This window comes from Eurypyga helias, unplaced genomic scaffold (genome assembly GCF_000690775.1).
Source record: "Eurypyga helias isolate BGI_N326 unplaced genomic scaffold, ASM69077v1 scaffold7333, whole genome shotgun sequence".
NCBI classification, from domain to species: Eukaryota; Metazoa; Chordata; class Aves; order Eurypygiformes; family Eurypygidae; genus Eurypyga; species Eurypyga helias.
This window is the reverse complement of record NW_010240463.1, coordinates 8,942-25,204: the sequence shown is the minus strand read 5'-3', so window position 1 is coordinate 25,204 and position 16,263 is coordinate 8,942. Positions and strand designations below refer to the sequence as shown.

The following is a 16,263-nucleotide window of genomic DNA, read 5'->3' as shown; positions in this document are numbered from 1 at the left end:
AAAAAAAACCCCACAGAGGTTCATTTTGATCATTCTCTACATTGCCAGGCTTTACAGGTGTCTGGTTTGTAAACATCTGATTGAACAAAAAGGGTCAGTAATGGTCCTAAGTAGTTCATTTTACTCTGGTCTGAAAATACGGTGTTACCTGCATCAAAATTTTTATACCTGTGGAAGGGGACTAAGTAACTGTAAATCTTGGGTACAGAAAATACCACTTGAAGATTTTTCTTTGGTTTTGCAGTGTTCCTGTTCCAGTAGTCAGCCTAGAGAAAATTCCTAACCTAGTGAAGGCAGATGGTGCCAATGTTAAAATGAATTCTGCAACCACTACCACCATCACCTCCTCCTCAGCCTCTTCATCCACCATCCCTGCTCCAACTTTGGTTAAATCTGGTTTGACATCCAAGTCGGTGCCTCCGTCACCTGAAAAGATCCTGAACGGAAAAGGAATTGTAGCTCCATCAATAGACAAGAAACACCAAAATGGCACTAAAAGCAGCAACAAGCCTTACAAAAGACTTTCAGGTAAGCGATGCTGTGGTTCATCTTTTGAGGTGGTCCGTCTTTCTCAGAGATAACGTACTGATACGATGCTGCAGGCTGGGCCTGGGTTGGGTGTCTTCTGCCGTGAGGTGCCGGTTTGTGTCTGTGGAGAAGAACGCTTTCACACTCTTGGCATGTGTAAAATATTTTCAAAGCACACATTCTGTTTCGCTTGAAATTACAGTGTTGAATGAGTTTCTCAGCTGATAACAGGCCAAATACAAATTTGTAAGGAGGTAAATTGATTAGAACAGAGAGGCAGAAGGTTTTCTCAAGCCTTTGGGTCTGTACAACACGAGGTAGCATGCCTCGGTTGGGTGCTTTTAGTATGGTCGCCATCAAGTTGCATAGCTGGGGTTTAAGACATTGGATTATCCACCCAGTCATGATTTTTTAGAGTCTTCTTTCTTGGTTTGAAATGCTAGAAAATTCTAAGAAGATACAGGAAACACTGGGAAAGACTCCAAAGCCGTAATTCTTCTCCACCCCTCTCCCCCTGTTCGTCACACGAGTGAAGGCGTTTGCAGCAGGGGATCTCGGCCTTTCGGCAGGGTGGAGGGCCAGACGGCGTTAAGCGTGGCGATGCCCTAGGCTGGGCAGTGCTGAGCGTGTAGGTCCCCGTGCAGAGCTGCCACCGGCGCACAGAACCCCCCCATCGTGGGGGGCGGACACTCCATTAGGAAGGTGGCCATCCCTTGGGGGGAAGAATTGTATCCCCGGAGCTCCCCAGAGGTGATCCATGCCAGCTGTTGGGCAGCAAGTAGAACATTTGCCCCCTAGAGCTGGAAACGTTTTTGTTCTGAATGAAAGGAAACAGAGTGTTTTGAAGGATATTTATCTTTTTCTAAAGCAGAAGTAACTGACTGTAGCTGAGGGGTCTCTTCATCAGCTGGCAGTGCTCTGTGGTGTGGGCAGGGAGGCTGATTTCCCCGATGGCAGCGGTCGGTCGCCAGTCTAGCAGCAGGTCCCTTGATGATTTCTGAGGGTGCGCTGGTGAGGAACCAAGCGTAAGCAGTACAAGATAAATGCTTTCGTTTCCACGTAATGAGCGTGCCCTATTTTTTGCCTGAACACCGGGTTTCTTTCTGTCGTTTTCTGAAATTTGGCAGTTAGCCTGTGGTACTGCTACCTTGGCTCAATTCCAGACCAGCGCGAGGTGTTTGCCTGGGCTGTGTGGGGTATGGAACAAGGCCGTTGCCTTACAGGATTCAGCACGCGGATTGCTTTCTTAACTAGTGGAAGGTGGCACATAAGAAAACGGAAGCGGTGTTCACTGTAGCATTCCGCAAAACAAACAGGTATTAAGAGCAAGTAGCTGATTAGGCTTTTAAACCTTAACATTTTGCTTCTAAGATCCAGTTTGTTACTCTCATAAAAACTCTCTATATTTTCCATTTATTTTCCAATATTGCCTTCTTTTGAACCATTATTCCCTTTAATGGTTTAGATGCTTAATTTAGCTAATCCTTTCTCAATTCCTACTTGGGCAATTGAAACGGATACCGTCGGAGAGACTTGTTTTCCTCCTGTCACCAGGTACCAGCGCAGAGCTGTGGGTGACACTTGTGGCTTTTTGGTACGAGCGCTGCTGAAATCTGTTCCTAAGGGAGGATCGTTTCGGTAGGGCCTGCCTTCCCTCAGCTTGCTTTTTCTGCGGGGGCGACTCCTTCGCTCTTCTGTCTCTAAGCTGTCGCTCACAGTGTCTAGGGAATGTCTCGCTGGTGGAAATTTCCAGGCAGGCCGGGACCCTGCACAGGGCTGTGTGAGCACTCCGATAGGCACTAGGAACTTTATAGGGTTAACGAACCCACAGAACTGACAGGTTGTTTTAAAGCTCCTCTGTCGTTGCCAGGTTTGGTATCTGTTCAGTCTCGCTGCTGCCTCATGTATGGATGCAGCCACGCAGTAATTTAGCGATGATGCAGACGGGAGAAGCCCGGAGAGTGCTGCAGATGAATGGCCTGCAGATTGTGTGTCACAGTGATGGATTCCTCTCCATTGTTGCACAGAACTGCAGAGGCTGAGGAAAAGATCTTGGAAGGTCAATGAGATGATTATTTTCGCTAGCCCATAAATTTAATTCATTTCACAATAAAAGAATGAGACGGTGGCTGGGGGATTTAGGTTTCCCTCGGTCGCTGCAGCGGAACTGTACAGCTGTTCATTTTTGAAGCTCCTTAACTGGTCTGGCTGGTTTACATCTGTTTTCTTTCCTTTTTAGCAACCGCCGCTCTCTCTCACACCATTTCCCTGACTGGCTGAAGTTTGGTTTTTTCTTTGCTGAGAGCTGTGGTTGTTTGGGAGATGAATGAACCTGCCCTCTTTTCAGGAGTGCTGTCCTTGGTGAGAGAGAGGAAACGGCTCGTGGAACCACAAAAGGCAGCGTGTAGCTGCCCAGCATAAGCGCATCAGTGTTCCCTAGTAGCAAACTGCAAAAAAGATACCTTTTCTAAGTCTTCCTTTATTGCTGTTCTCTTTGGGGTGAAGTCACAGAATGCAGATGCCCAGTTTAAACCAAGAGTATCCGTTGTGTTGCAAAGAGGGGTTCGATAGAGTTCTGTTTTGGCCCCTTCTCCTCTTTCAGTGAGGTTGTGATGAACACCCATTCATCCGTTACTCCATCCACCAGACATGAAGTAGAATCCGTCCTGGAGAAGCAGCCCTCTGGAGCTGTGCCTGTGCGCAGGAGGCGGGGGGCTCTCACGCCACGCGTTCCCTAATACAGGGGTTGCCAGAAGCTACGTTTTGTTGTCGGTAGGCAGGTGACAATCTTCCTTTAACATGGTGCCCGAAGCAGGCACGTCTGTTGCTGGCAATTAGATGTTCCTGACATCCCTGGGACAGCCACGCATACCTCAGCCAGGAGGGTTTCCCTGTGTGTTGGTATTTTCTCTTTCTCGAGGAAATGTTTCCTGCTGTTTTGTTGTTTGGTAGATGGTGGCAGCTTCCACTTTTCCTGACTGTCATTCACTCTGAGTTTACCTCGAGATGCTTTCCCAAAACGGGCTTTGCAGTAATCAGTCCTGCAGGTCTGGCTTCGTTGGGACACTCCTCACGACAAGCTGCAGTCAGGATGTTGCTGAAGGGAGCGCTTCTCATTTTTTGAAGTATGTTTCCCGGTTGATCCAAACCAGTCCTCGCTCGGTGACTTGCAGCACACGTTCCACAGCCTTATGATTACCCCCAGGATTTTTATTCTGAAGGCACATTTATAAGTCCATATAGTCCATTTAGTTTGATTGTTGTTTGGGTTTTTTAATTTGTGTTGAAGGGTTTTAGGTGGGTGATCCAGGAAACTGATAGGAACATCCACAAACTGGAGCAGTTAAGTCCTTTAGCACACGAAGATGCTTTTTCATCTGTTAACTAGAAAAAGATGTTTAGAGGAGTCATACACCAGTTTCTGTTGTGCTGTAAAGGCCACGGAAACTGCAGCTACTTGTGACAGATTTCAGTCCCTTCGTAGATTTAACTCCCCAGAAATAGTTGAAACTATTTTTTCCAAGCTCGCTGTTGGGATGTCTCTGCTAGTAGGTCAATAACCATTTATTTCATGTTTGCAAGTCCGTGTAGCAGAAAACATGGAAGTGCTAGTGATTGTGGTACCTGGATGACATTTGTCCTGTGACGTAGGCCGCTTGTCCTCACGGTGGTTCTTCCAGCTGTCGTACCGGCTGCGGTGCTGCCAGGGCATTTTGAGGCAGCTGCGAATTGCTCTCCCCACCGTAGCTCCCGTCCGTCTGCTCATCACGAATCTTCAGATCCTCCGAGTAAATGTTGTGTTTGAGTACAGGATGTTTGTTCTGTCTGGATGTAACACCACTGCATGGTTAAAACAGGCTTTGGCGAGTAGTTTACGTTCCGCTGTCAAACAACAGCGAGCCAGCCTGCAGATGAAAACGTACGCTGTCGAGGTCTGCAGAGATAACGGTAGATGTTTTCGGCAGCGTGAGCTAAAAAGTGTGCGTCCTTAGTTTTGTTACAGCTCCAGTGCAAACCCTAGAATTATGGTAACGTAATGTAAAGGAGGTGATGCTATCTGTGGTATACAAATACTAAAATATTCATGAAAATGAAATATGCAAATACAGCATATTAAGTATTAATGCACTCTTAATGTTAATCACGAGCAGAATTCATGTAAATGACCTCATAATCTCTGCAGACGTTAAACTCCGTGCCTCCCTTCACTTAGGGAAATAAGAATGAACATACACGTCCCTTTTGCACAAATTTAGAGGATAGCTTTCGATAAATTTTGGGTTTAAAACGCCACTAGCAATCTAGCATTAACTTCTGAGATGGCAGGCCTTGTTTTTTGGAGATTCTGAGTACGTCAGAGAAAATGTTGCTCAAAGCCTTTACGGTATTTAGTCAGTGCGTGCCTTAGCCAAACTCGGGAGGTGGACATGGTGGCCGCGGAGGCAGCGGTGTCGGGGAGGGAATTGAACAGGCGGGTGTTTGGCTCACCCCTGTGCGTGGGCCGCTCCGTTGAGCGCAGCTCTGCGAGCAGACTGCCTTCTGTGGAGTCCGTGACAGGACGCAGAGACCGCACGGCTGTCGGATGCACGTGGCGCTGTTGTGGGGTGCTGGGGTTGGGATCAGTGGTTCAGACCGGGCCTGGCGGAATTAAGTTCAGTTACAGCTACTCTGGTTAAAATTTCTCTAATAATTTATCTTTTTTTCTCCTTTTTCTACCCACACCCCATCAAACAGAAAGAGAATTTGACCCAAATAAACACTGTGGAGTACTGGATCCTGAAACAAAGAAACCTTGCACAAGATCGCTCACCTGCAAGGTATTTTTCTTAGAAGATAAAATATCAGATGCTTTGTTATAGTTTAAATCCTGCCGCAGTAGTCTGAGAGGTCATACCTGCTCCTGTCTTACAGACAGCGGGTATGGTATTCAGACACTGTCTTCAGGTAATTCTTCTGGGTAATTCTGTTTCTTTGAATCAGAGCACCTGCATTATTCCACTGGTATTTCTAAAAAGATCCCTTTCTTTCTTGTCATTTTGTTGTGCAGAAAGCGGTAACGTTTCACGTAGAAGCACGAGCGTTACGTTAACTGCTCCTTTTTTGGGCCATGTGTGCAACGGTGCGGAAGTATAGTCAATTTTTAGTAAAAAATTAACGTGATTTTTGTATAATAAATTACTGGGAGGCTGCCCCTGTGACAGGAAGGAGGCTTGTGTCAAAAAGCAGCAGTGCAGGATGTTTATACCGAACGTCTGTATGTGTATGTGCTGCCTGTCAGTAGAGATGGTCAGTTGCATTTGTTCCAAAATGTAGTCACTTCTTTCAATTGCATGAAATCAGTTTTTCATTGTAAGTTAAGAGCTACGATGATGTTACCTCTTAGTATTTTAAAATTATTGGAATTGTATTTTCTGTCTGGGGAAAGGTAAGTCAGTGGACTATTATATGAAAATTGTTGCAAGAATTTTAGCCTGGATGTTGGCATTTCTTAAGAACGGCTTCATAAATTATCAAAGATAATGTGGAATAACAGCTTTATTTCCATAACTGTGGCTAAAGTTGCTTGAAGTAGATGTTATCTTTGAGAGTTGTGGTGTGTCGGAAGTATAGAGGACTCATGAACAATGTCATGCACACACAAATGCTTTTTAACCACCCTATTTTTAGACTCATTCACTTAATCATCGACGAGCAGTTCCAGGCCGTAAAAAACAGTTTGACATCCTTCTAGCTGAACACAAAGCTCGATCCAGGGAAAAAGAAGTTGCAAAAGACAAAGAGCATCCCCCATCTGCAAGGGAAAGCTATCAGAGCCAGCCCACACCAGCACAAGACTCCCTGCCAGGATCTTCAGTGAACTCTGGGCAAGAGTCCAAAGTAACGTCTCCTGCAAAATCTCGACCACCAAATTCTGTCCTTCCCAGGTAAGCAGCTCTCCAGTGTGGAACGTTGAGTTCTGAAGGTGCTGTCCGAGACGCCGTAGCCTTTCAGGCAGCTCAGTTTATAAGGGCTTGGTATTCCTTCGGGCTGTTGCATGATAAAGCGCAATAATCTGAGAGTTTCCCTGGCAGCGGAAGGTGGGCTGCATTTGTATTAACCTGCGTGTGTCCGTGGTAGGCTGTGATCTGATGGGGAGTGGGGGAGGAGTCGGGTTGGAAGCTCAGACTAACTGCGTTTTGTTGCTGAATTGGTCAGGGGTAAGTAGGAAAGCTTCGCATCCCGGTCATTCGGAGACTTTGGGGAATACGTTGACTTACACGAAGCAGGAGGAGGTACCAGTGGTGAAATTCTGCGCGTTCACGTCGAATTTTTCTCTGCAAATGCTTCACCGATTTCATTAGTGGAACACCTTGTTGAAAAAGCCGTGGTTTAGTGTAACAGACACTGCACGCAGCTAGTTCTTCAGGCTGTTGGCTGGGAGCTGTCCCCAGCCTGTGCTGGGGCACGCTGAAGGCTTTTCTGGTAAAGGACAAAACCAGTCTTCAGGCAACGCAAACCTCTAACGCCACCCCTGTAGAAAAACCAGTGTGACGTACGGCATCTGCTGAGTTCCGCTTAGCCTCTGGTAAACTTCCCACCTTTGGTTTCGGTGGCGGAGGGGGTTTACTGGTTTTGGCTGGTGTAAATGAAGCTAAACCAGTTGGGTTTTGTTCCTATTTATTTTGTTTCCTATGTCTTTTCTTTGCAGAAGCCTTGGTCAGGATTGGGTGCCCATGTGGGGGCTTTTGCACTAAGACAGTCCTTATTTCAAAGAGATACTCGCTGTATTTGCTGTCTCGGGTCTTGGAGACAGCCATTTCCAGTGTTCCTCTGTGTTCATCGCGCCGTAGTGCAGTTTTATTCCTACGGTGGCAGGGGTGGGTTTTCCAGGGTTTGAGTGACAGGGCAGTGAAAGAATACCCCTGACAAACAGAGCGGTGAGAAGTCTGCGTGATTCTTGTAAAAGCAGTGACCTTGCACAGCCCTTAGGTAGGGAGGAGCAGAGAGGGCCAGGCAGACGTTGGCTTTAGTAGGTGTTACAGAGAAGCGAAACCGGAATGTGCTTCAGTGAAAGTCAGCTGGAGAAACTGCAAAGGTAGCGGTGCTTGAGGAGGAGGATTTTGGCAGTTACACGCCGTGTTTGTGCAATCTGCGCTTCTGTTGCTGCTGCAGTGCCTCTGTTCCGTTTTCGCGAGCAGCTGTGCCAGAGGAAGGCCCTGCTACCCCTCTGCTGGGAGCCGGCGAGCCTGCCCTTGGAAGTGGGAGTGCTCCCTGCCCTGCTGAGGCAAAGCTGGCCGCTTCCGCTGGCAGTGACTTGGCTCGACCTGGTCGGCCTGCCCCGAAGGCTGCGGAGCACTCGCACCGTCCGTGCCTTGCACCAGCAAGCGCCGCCGCGGTTGTTTCTGGCCGATGGGCACTGCTGAGCAGTGCCTGCTCAGCTCAGAAGAGGGCACCTGTCCGCAGGCTTGCCGATTGCCCTGTCCCACGGCATCAGTTCAGGCCTTCGACAGAGATCATCTTCGGATTTTGCTCAGTGCAGACGTCTCCTCCAACCCAGCAGCCCCTGTCCTTGGTTGTACAGGCTGAATCCTTTTTCCACCCTCCGTTCTGATCTGCTCTGTTGCCAAGCTGCTTTAGACAGCCACTGCACCAAAGCATTCTCACTCTGTTTTACTGGGTTTTAGGCAAAGGTAAAGAACCTACATGCTGTACGAGCCCCACCCAGTCACTTCGCTTACTAATCTAACTGCAAAGGATGTCGGCGTAACGCTCTTACGTCGTGCACTGATTTCGGTCAGATTTTGGTCTGGCGTAGCGTTTCAGAGCTGGACCCTTGGGATTAATCAAGTGGCAGAGTAACGGTACAGTGTAAGAAGATTTTACACACCTGACTTTTGTTTGCGTTTTTAATATCCTTTACCTCTCTCAGGATCTCAAACTCAACTTCCTGGCAGACTTAAAATTTCAGGCTTTACGAAGGTGCTTCTGCTAACATTAACTTGATGATAGCCCGTGATATATGTCTGACAGGACCGAATGTCAGGTATTCTGTACCTTTTACTGTCCCCCTTCGTGTGATCGTTTCTGGTGTCGCTTACTCGGACGTTTGACCCCGGCAGGTGGGTTTGCAGAGCCTTTGAGCGCCGATGATTTACACGTGTATTCTCCTTCCAGACCATCGTCTGCAAATAGCATAAACAGCAACAGTTCTTCAAACCACAGTGGGTACGTGCCAGAACTGCCACTGCCTTCCATGGGAGGAGATTTAACGAGCAGATTGTCCAGTGATGAAGGAGAAGCGGATGGAGCTGAAGAATCTGAGAAATTAGACTGTCATTTTTCTGGACACCATCCCAGACCTCTTGGGGTATGTGTCTGTCTCTGGCATGCCTTGCCGTTATTCTTATGTAATTAAAGAGGGGAGAAAAATAAGTAATTCAGTAAAAATGTGAGGAATGAGGACCTTACATTCCAAAAACTGTGTTCTAAGGAGAACAAATACGTTTGACAGAAAATGGTCTGGCTGGGATAAGGCTCCTGCCTGCTTTGTTGATTTTGTAGTCTGGTGTGAAGCAGCAATTCAGTGTCATTTGTGTGAGTGTATGTGGACTTAGAAGCTGTGGCCTCATTCATCTAAAAACAGGGAGTCTAGAGCAGGGCATAGCCCATCTGTCTTGGTGCTGGCTTGAGCACGTGTTTCTCCGGCAGGGTTTTTGTCTTTCCCCCGTGTCAGTGAGAAATTCCCTTGCAAGCGGCAAGAGCTGCCCTGTGGCATGATCTCTGCAGTGTGAATTTGTTTATGCTGTACAGGCCACGAAGCAGTGGGGAAAGTCTGGAATTTCTAAGCAGTTGGTTCTCATCAAAATTGAGCCAAGGAATAAAATTAATGAAGACTTCACTTACGTGTTTTCCATATGATAGGCCGAACAAAACGAACACCGTGATAACCATAGCAGTGTCTGTATTCCCTAGAGCAAAGGAGAACTTGTTACTGTCAGGCACCAGGAAGACGTATGAGCTGAACATAAAGTGACTGTCAGCTGAAATTCTGTATTCGGTTCTTACACCGAAAATAGAAATTATTATAGCCCGTGTAATAGTATGAGATGCTGGAACCTCCTGCTTCCTTGGTACCCCGGCGCTCTGCTTCACTGCTGCTGGCTGCTGCTTTAGGAATGAAAACCGAAAGGCTCGCTGCGTGTGTCCCCACGCAATTTAAAACTAATCTAAGTGCAGCCAATTCTTGTGCCGGCACGACCGGTGAGGCATGGCTGCCAATAGCCATTTTGGTTTAGGATCCCAGTCCTGTTTCAAGGCAAATCCCACTGACTCCCCTGTTCTTGGAAATCGTGGCATCTCTCAAGCGAAGCACGCACTGACAGCACAGCTGCCTTTAGTCTGTGTCGACGTGAAGTCAGGGGAGGTGGTGGAAGTGGCCGGCAGTGCGGTCAGCGCCAGCTCGCTGCCTTTCACACTGCAGTGGCCGTTTCCCTTGCTCCAGGCTAGGTGGGAGTTCCTGACGGGGAAAGGCAGAAGCTCCTTAAACTGCTTCTTAGTGGTAACTGATCTGTATCACTGGGAGGTGAGGCTGGTTTATCAACTTAGGTGGTGGTTTTAATTAACCTGTTTAATGTTGTCCTGAAACAGGCTTAAGGCACACAGAGTCACCGCTCACTGTCCATTAAGCTGAAAAGTGCATTAAACGGGTGCTTTTCTTCTGCACCAGTAGCATCTGCGCTCAGCCGGATGTTGTGTGGCTTCGTCCCTGCGTGAGGGAGAGCTCAAGGTGATTTGGAACGGGTTTCTCTCCCACAGACAGGCGTTGCAGCAGCTCTCTGCGTAACGTGGGATCAGTGAGACTGAACTGAAGAAAGGGTAGATGCCTGCTCGCACCATCCCAGTGTAGTAGGACGTTGCAGGAGGAAGCAGTGCAGATGCTCCGGAGCTCTGCCCAACTCTCAGCGTGTTTACTGCTCCTCTGGACAGCTTTCACGCGCTGTGGAGAGCATCGGGTGTTCTGTTGGAGCGTGGCTGCCAGCAACGACAACTTATTTTTTTACTGAGATGGCACTGGTTTCTTTGTTTATTGAATAGATACTGAAGATGCTCCTGTTGCACCTTGTTCCTCTTCAGTTACAGTTTTATTCCTGTTACGCAGTTAGCAGATGCAGTGTGCTGCAGAGAGTAACATGACGTCATTCGGAGGCAGTAAGAGTATTAGCAGCCAGAACTGCTTCCCTAGCAGTACGTCAGCACTTGGATTCTTTCCCTGTCAGACGGGTACCTGCTAGGAAACTGACCCGTTAGCCGAGTATGAAGCGCGCTTCATGCCGAGCTGAAACATCGCGCGCGTATTTCACGTGTCTCGCAAAAAGTATTTGTGCTGCGGACGGTGAAGAACACCGCCTTACAGGTGTTCAGTGTGCGTGATACAAAGCACAGAGGGGTTCCTGGCTCTAGAAACGGCAATTACTTTATAACGTAGAAATATTTTTTACAAACAATGTTGAAATGTCTTTCAGTTCTGCTCATACGGCAGTCGCTTGATGGGAAGAGGGTACTATGTCTTTGACAGAAGATGGGACCGTTTTCGATTCGCACTGAACTCCATGGTGGAAAAACACTTGAACTCACAGATGTGGAAGTAAGTGGGATTCTTACGCTTGGTGGGGAGTTGAACATTTTTAATTCTGTAAAACTAAGTTAAGCGCTTCATGAGAAGCGTTTGTAAAATTACCCCTGTAGGAAGTCATAGCAGTACTACCAGTACAGATTCTCTGTTAGGAATATGCAGCACAACAGAACCATCCCCTATTCTGGTGTAAATTTCTGACAGATTTAGGACTTTTTTTTTTAGTCCCTCTGAACAATTCAGTAGTTCTGTTAATGTTACTTAGAAGCATTAAAACTCAGTGTTTTCTGGGTTTGGAGCTGTTTTGGTATCCCATTGTTTTGTAGCACACGGGTTAGATTTTTACACCCATGCCAGGCCCTCCTGTCACCCATTCAGAGCCTGCTCCGTAAGACTCGTGCTGTAAGGTGAGGAACTCGCCACACGTTTGCCTGTGCCTAAGATGGAATATGGCAGTTTTTAGTCTGTGGTGCCTTTACTGGCTTTGGGGTCTTAAAATTCGGGTTGTTGCTCACTATCCAAGCACCTCGATATCACGCATGTAGGTTCCAAGCACTATAGGCAGTGGCTACACAGGTACAGTAAAATGATGCTAATTCTTTTTTTAAAAAAAATTAGTATTCAGAAAGTTCATGGCCTCTGCAAACAGGATTGATTTTTTGGGGGGTATTCTTCTACAGAACATGCATTCTCCTTCCAGTGTAATGACACTAAAGTGCAGTGTTTCATGTCACTGTTTATTATCAGGACTGTGTTATATTCATTGGATACCAGCCATTAGATAAACAAGGTTCGATTTTTGTTTAAATACATGTTTGAAATGCTAAAGCTTGGCTTGTCTGACTAACTGGTAACTGATGATAACAGTGCTACTGTGCTGGGAGACACAGTTTGGAAATGGTTGGGTTTGCCATAAAAGGGCCAGTTTCGTGTCTGTTTAAAGACAGATCACGCTTGATCTGCAAAGGGCTCCTCTCTTCTACATGGTGAATTTGGCTGTTAACTAGTGTCGGTCTCCTTCCACAAATAAAACTCATTTGGTTTCTTTAAATAGGAAGATTGGAACTTGTTACCTGTTGGCTTTGTCAGGAGAAAAGACATGAGCGTCCATGAAAATGTGTCACTGGTACCACTACTATCACAAAACCCAAAAATAACTCCTGCAGAAGTTACATGATACAAGACCTAAACAGGCCTCATCCTGCTCCCATAAATCCAGTTGTAAATGTCTTCCCAAATTCTACCTGTTTGTCATCTCTAATATTTTAATGGATTCCATCCATACTTACTTCTCTGTGTAACACAGGAAGCTCTCAGTGCTTAACCCCTATTGTGTTCTCCTGTTGTCCTCAACCCTCCTGGACTGACCGTTTCCTGTCTTCCCCGAGCAGGGGTGTGCATGAAGCTGTTAGGTACAGCTGGTGCTGCTGCAGCTCCGCAGCTGCGGCTGACGGTACCGGGATGCGAGGCCGTGCTTGAGACCCGTAGTAACATGTACAGAGTACTTCCTATCCCTAGTTCTCAAAGCCCCTTACAAAGGTGGGTAAGAATTGTTGGCCCCTCTTTAAAAACAAAGCGAGGAGTGGATCTGCTAAGCGGCTTTATTTGCGTAGCAAGTCACAGGACTTGCTCATTTCTGGCGGCGCAGACTGTATGTAATCCCTTATGTAATTGCACCATAAACGGCGTTCTGCCTGACAGCCTCCCTCGGAAGAATACCGGGAGAGAACACTTGTAATTAGGATTTGATTTATGATAAAACAGCACACCCAGTGCAGCTCTTTCATCAAACTTCTTGGAGGGCAAGAGTAAGCCTTTAAAAACCGAAAAGGTGTCAGGAGTGAGGATAACAAGGGCATGGTTATGCTGATGCACAGGTTCTTAACAGCAAGAAATAGGATTAAACTGTGAATTAAATTTTAGCCTAAATAATGAGAAAAGCTCACATGATAATTTTCCAAGAGGCGTTGTGGAAGTCTGGTTCTTTGTTCACACTGGACTAGATAAAATAATAGAAGATGGTGGCTGAATAGAAAAGAATTTGAATACATTCTACTGATTCACAGGTAATATTGTTACATTTTATTCCTAGAGTAATATCCAACTGGTTGTAAAGCTTATCACGCATTGTTTAATATTTTGTCAATTTTTCAGTGTCAGTGAAATTAATCAGTAACTTACCTAGTTAATCCTGTCTAACCAGCTCTCAAATGAGCTCTTGGGAATAGCACTGCACTGGGAAAGGGATGAGCTGTCCTCTTTAAGCTCAGCGATTGAGTGCTTCACAGCCCCCAGACTGGCTCGTTTACTACCCTCACCACATCCAACCTGTGAGTTGAGGCCGATACTGGAACTGTTCCGCAGCTTGCACTTTGAAGCGAAACGTCTGCAGTGGATGAAACATAGCGACTAGAACGTTTACAGATCTCGCCATCAGGCATTTCATTGGCATTTTTTAATTGTTTGGGAAAATAGGAGAGGAAAAAAGGAAATGAAATCTGTAATAAAGGGATGACATTGTAACACTGTGTATGGAATCGCTGCGTGGGGCAGTTGTGCTGAAGCGGGCTCAGATCCTGCTTCATCGGGTTGCACAGCTCAGGGCTCGTGTGCCGTAACAGAATTGTGTAGGGGAGATGCCTGCATAGTTCTTCACCCAGTCACCCTCTGTTAGGTCTCCGCTGCCCTGGGAGATTCAGTGGTCCTCATTTCAGGATTATTAGGAAAATACACTTCATGACCCAGCTTTCCCAAATCTTCACAGTATTGAAACGCAGATGGTTTGCGTTTTGCTGCGGGTATTAAATCCCAGAGAACCTCAGAGTGGAATTGGAAGTTTAGACAGAGGAGAAAAAAACTCAGAAGTAAAGGCATTTTTAAGCTGTTGCAGAATGCAGGGCTGGTTTTGAACTGTGAATATTAAAATAGATGTGGTTGGTAGAATAGGAATCAAAATCAGAATGAGCGAGGTTTGCCTTTTCTAATAAGTTGGTACTTTGCAGAAATCATTTCCTATCTGCATTGTTTGGATGGAATTTTTTATGTGTCTGAAACTTTTTTCATTGTTTTCTTCTCTCTTTAGGAAAATTCCTCCTGCGGCAGACAGTCCCATGCCTTCTCCAGCAGCACACGTCTCCACTCCTTTTCCAGCATCAGTCTTACAGCCTTTCAGCAATCCCAGTGCGGTGTATATTCCTTCAACACCTATCAGTTCAAGGATCACTTCTTCTTCTTACATAATGACATCAGCCATGCTATCAAATGCATCCTTTGTGACGTCGTCGGATACAAATTCCATTATGTCACACACTACCGCTTTTCCTCACGTGGCCGCAAGCCTAAGCATCATGGACTCGACGTTCAAGGCGCCATCAGCTGTGTCACCTGTGCCAGCAGTCATCCCTTCCCCATCCCACAAGCCATCCAAAACAAAAACCAGCAAATCCTCAAAAGTGAAAGACCTGTCATCCCGGAGCGATGAGTCTTCAAGTAACAAAAAGAAAAAGCCGCAGTCGTCGTCGTCGTCATCGTCCTCGTTATCTTTGCAGACATCTTCCTCGTCTTCATTTTCAGGGTCCCACAAAAAGAACTGTGTCCTGAACCCCAGTTCAACTTTGAACTCCTATCAGGCAACTTCTTCCTATAACAGCATGTCTGTGCACAATACCAATAACGGAACAAGCCCACTCAGTGCCAAATCGGAGCCCTCAGGACGGACTTCATTATCCAGTGGTTCAACAGACTCAGTGAAACACATGAGCATGGTAGTAAGCGGTATTGACTCTTCTAACCTGTCTGTCTCTTCTCTTGTGCACCACTCGGGGGACCACTCCCTGGGCGCACATAACGCAGTGTCTTCTCTACCCCTTTCTTTTGACAAATCAGAAGGAAAAAAACGTAAAAACTCTAGTTCTAGTAGCAAAGCCTGTAAAATCACTAAAATGCCTGGTATGAATAGTGTTCATAGAAAGAGCACTGCCAACCTTATTTCTGCGGTGCCAGATCCTACAAGCAGCTCCATCTCTCGGCAGGTAAGGGACTCTTCCAGTTATTTTTTTGCAGGTCATGTCTGACGGGCGTGAAGCATGTCGTGCGTTCCGAAAAGAAACCACTGCGTTTGCCTCGTGTTGGTTTTCATCGCACAGCTTCCTTTCTAGGTTAATACAGGAGCGCGTGCGTTCTGTACCCATCACAGAAAGACATTTTGAGGGTTAAATATATATATACGTGTGTCTACTTGCTTAAAATACTTGTATGAGGTTTTTTTATTCAGTTACTGAAGTAGCCATTTGTATCTCTGAAAGTAAAACTGAATGGCCAGAGTGGATAAATAATTTTTAGAATTTAATTTTTTTAATCTTAATTCTCATCTCTCTGAAATAAATCGTGTCGTTCAACCAGGAAGATAGGAGTCAGCATTTCTGTTTGTTTCTTTTCCCAAACTTGTTGCTGATTCGAGTCTTAATGTTACGCAATTCTCCTCATTTCTCTACGTAAGATGCTTCTATCTACCTTTCCCCTGGGGGGAGTCCGAGACACCTGACCTCAGATGCTGTTTCCTGTTGGAAACTGGAAAAATTAAGAAATTAAGATCTTAACCAGATGACCTTTAGTGGACATTTGGTTATCTTTTAGTGTGCATGTGCCCAGAATATTGAAGTCACTGCAGCAGATAAGGTTGCACAGTCTTACTTCATTCAGTAGCAGTAGGGCTTTGGCCTCTCTTTCAGCATTGCTGTGTCAGGGCAGAAGTGTATGTGAATTGTAATTTGGTGGGAAAACTACAAATACGATCTTTCTACTGATCGACTGTTTTCATTCTGCTACTGAGTCCAGTGCTGCGCAGTTCACAGAAAAGTTTGAGCCTGGCAGCTGGGAGACAAAACCACAGAAAATGGAATACCTCAGAACAGTGGCTTAGGAAGGGTTTTTTTGTCTGTGAAACTCTCGTTTCCTAAAGATATTGTGTGTAAAATGGAATTTGGAAATGAAGAGGGTGAGATCTTGGGCAAGGCAGTGCAGAGGTAAAAGCAGCCAGAAATGGGAGTGGAAGAAAGGAATAAATGAATTCTAAAACCAGCATAGCAGGCAGAGTGGAGGTCTCAAAGAATGGCCTAGCAGGG

General features: G+C 46.2%; 1 protein-coding gene across 1 annotated transcript in view; it reads left to right on the top strand.

The window, feature by feature from the left end:
• Nucleotides 1-244: 244 nt before the first annotated feature.
• The window catches only part of ATXN7L1 (ataxin 7-like 1), a gene marked incomplete at its 5' end in the record, with an annotated part of 24,718 nt that continues 8,699 nt past the window's right edge, over nt 245-16,263 (top strand). Inside the window, 6 exons of the mRNA XM_010148447.1 lie at nt 245-528; nt 5,263-5,345; nt 6,196-6,452; nt 8,683-8,875; nt 11,031-11,152; nt 14,223-15,171. Of these exons, the coding sequence (XP_010146749.1) occupies nt 245-528; nt 5,263-5,345; nt 6,196-6,452; nt 8,683-8,875; nt 11,031-11,152; nt 14,223-15,171 (1,888 nt within the window). The remainder of the gene's footprint in view (nt 529-5,262; nt 5,346-6,195; nt 6,453-8,682; nt 8,876-11,030; nt 11,153-14,222; nt 15,172-16,263) is intronic.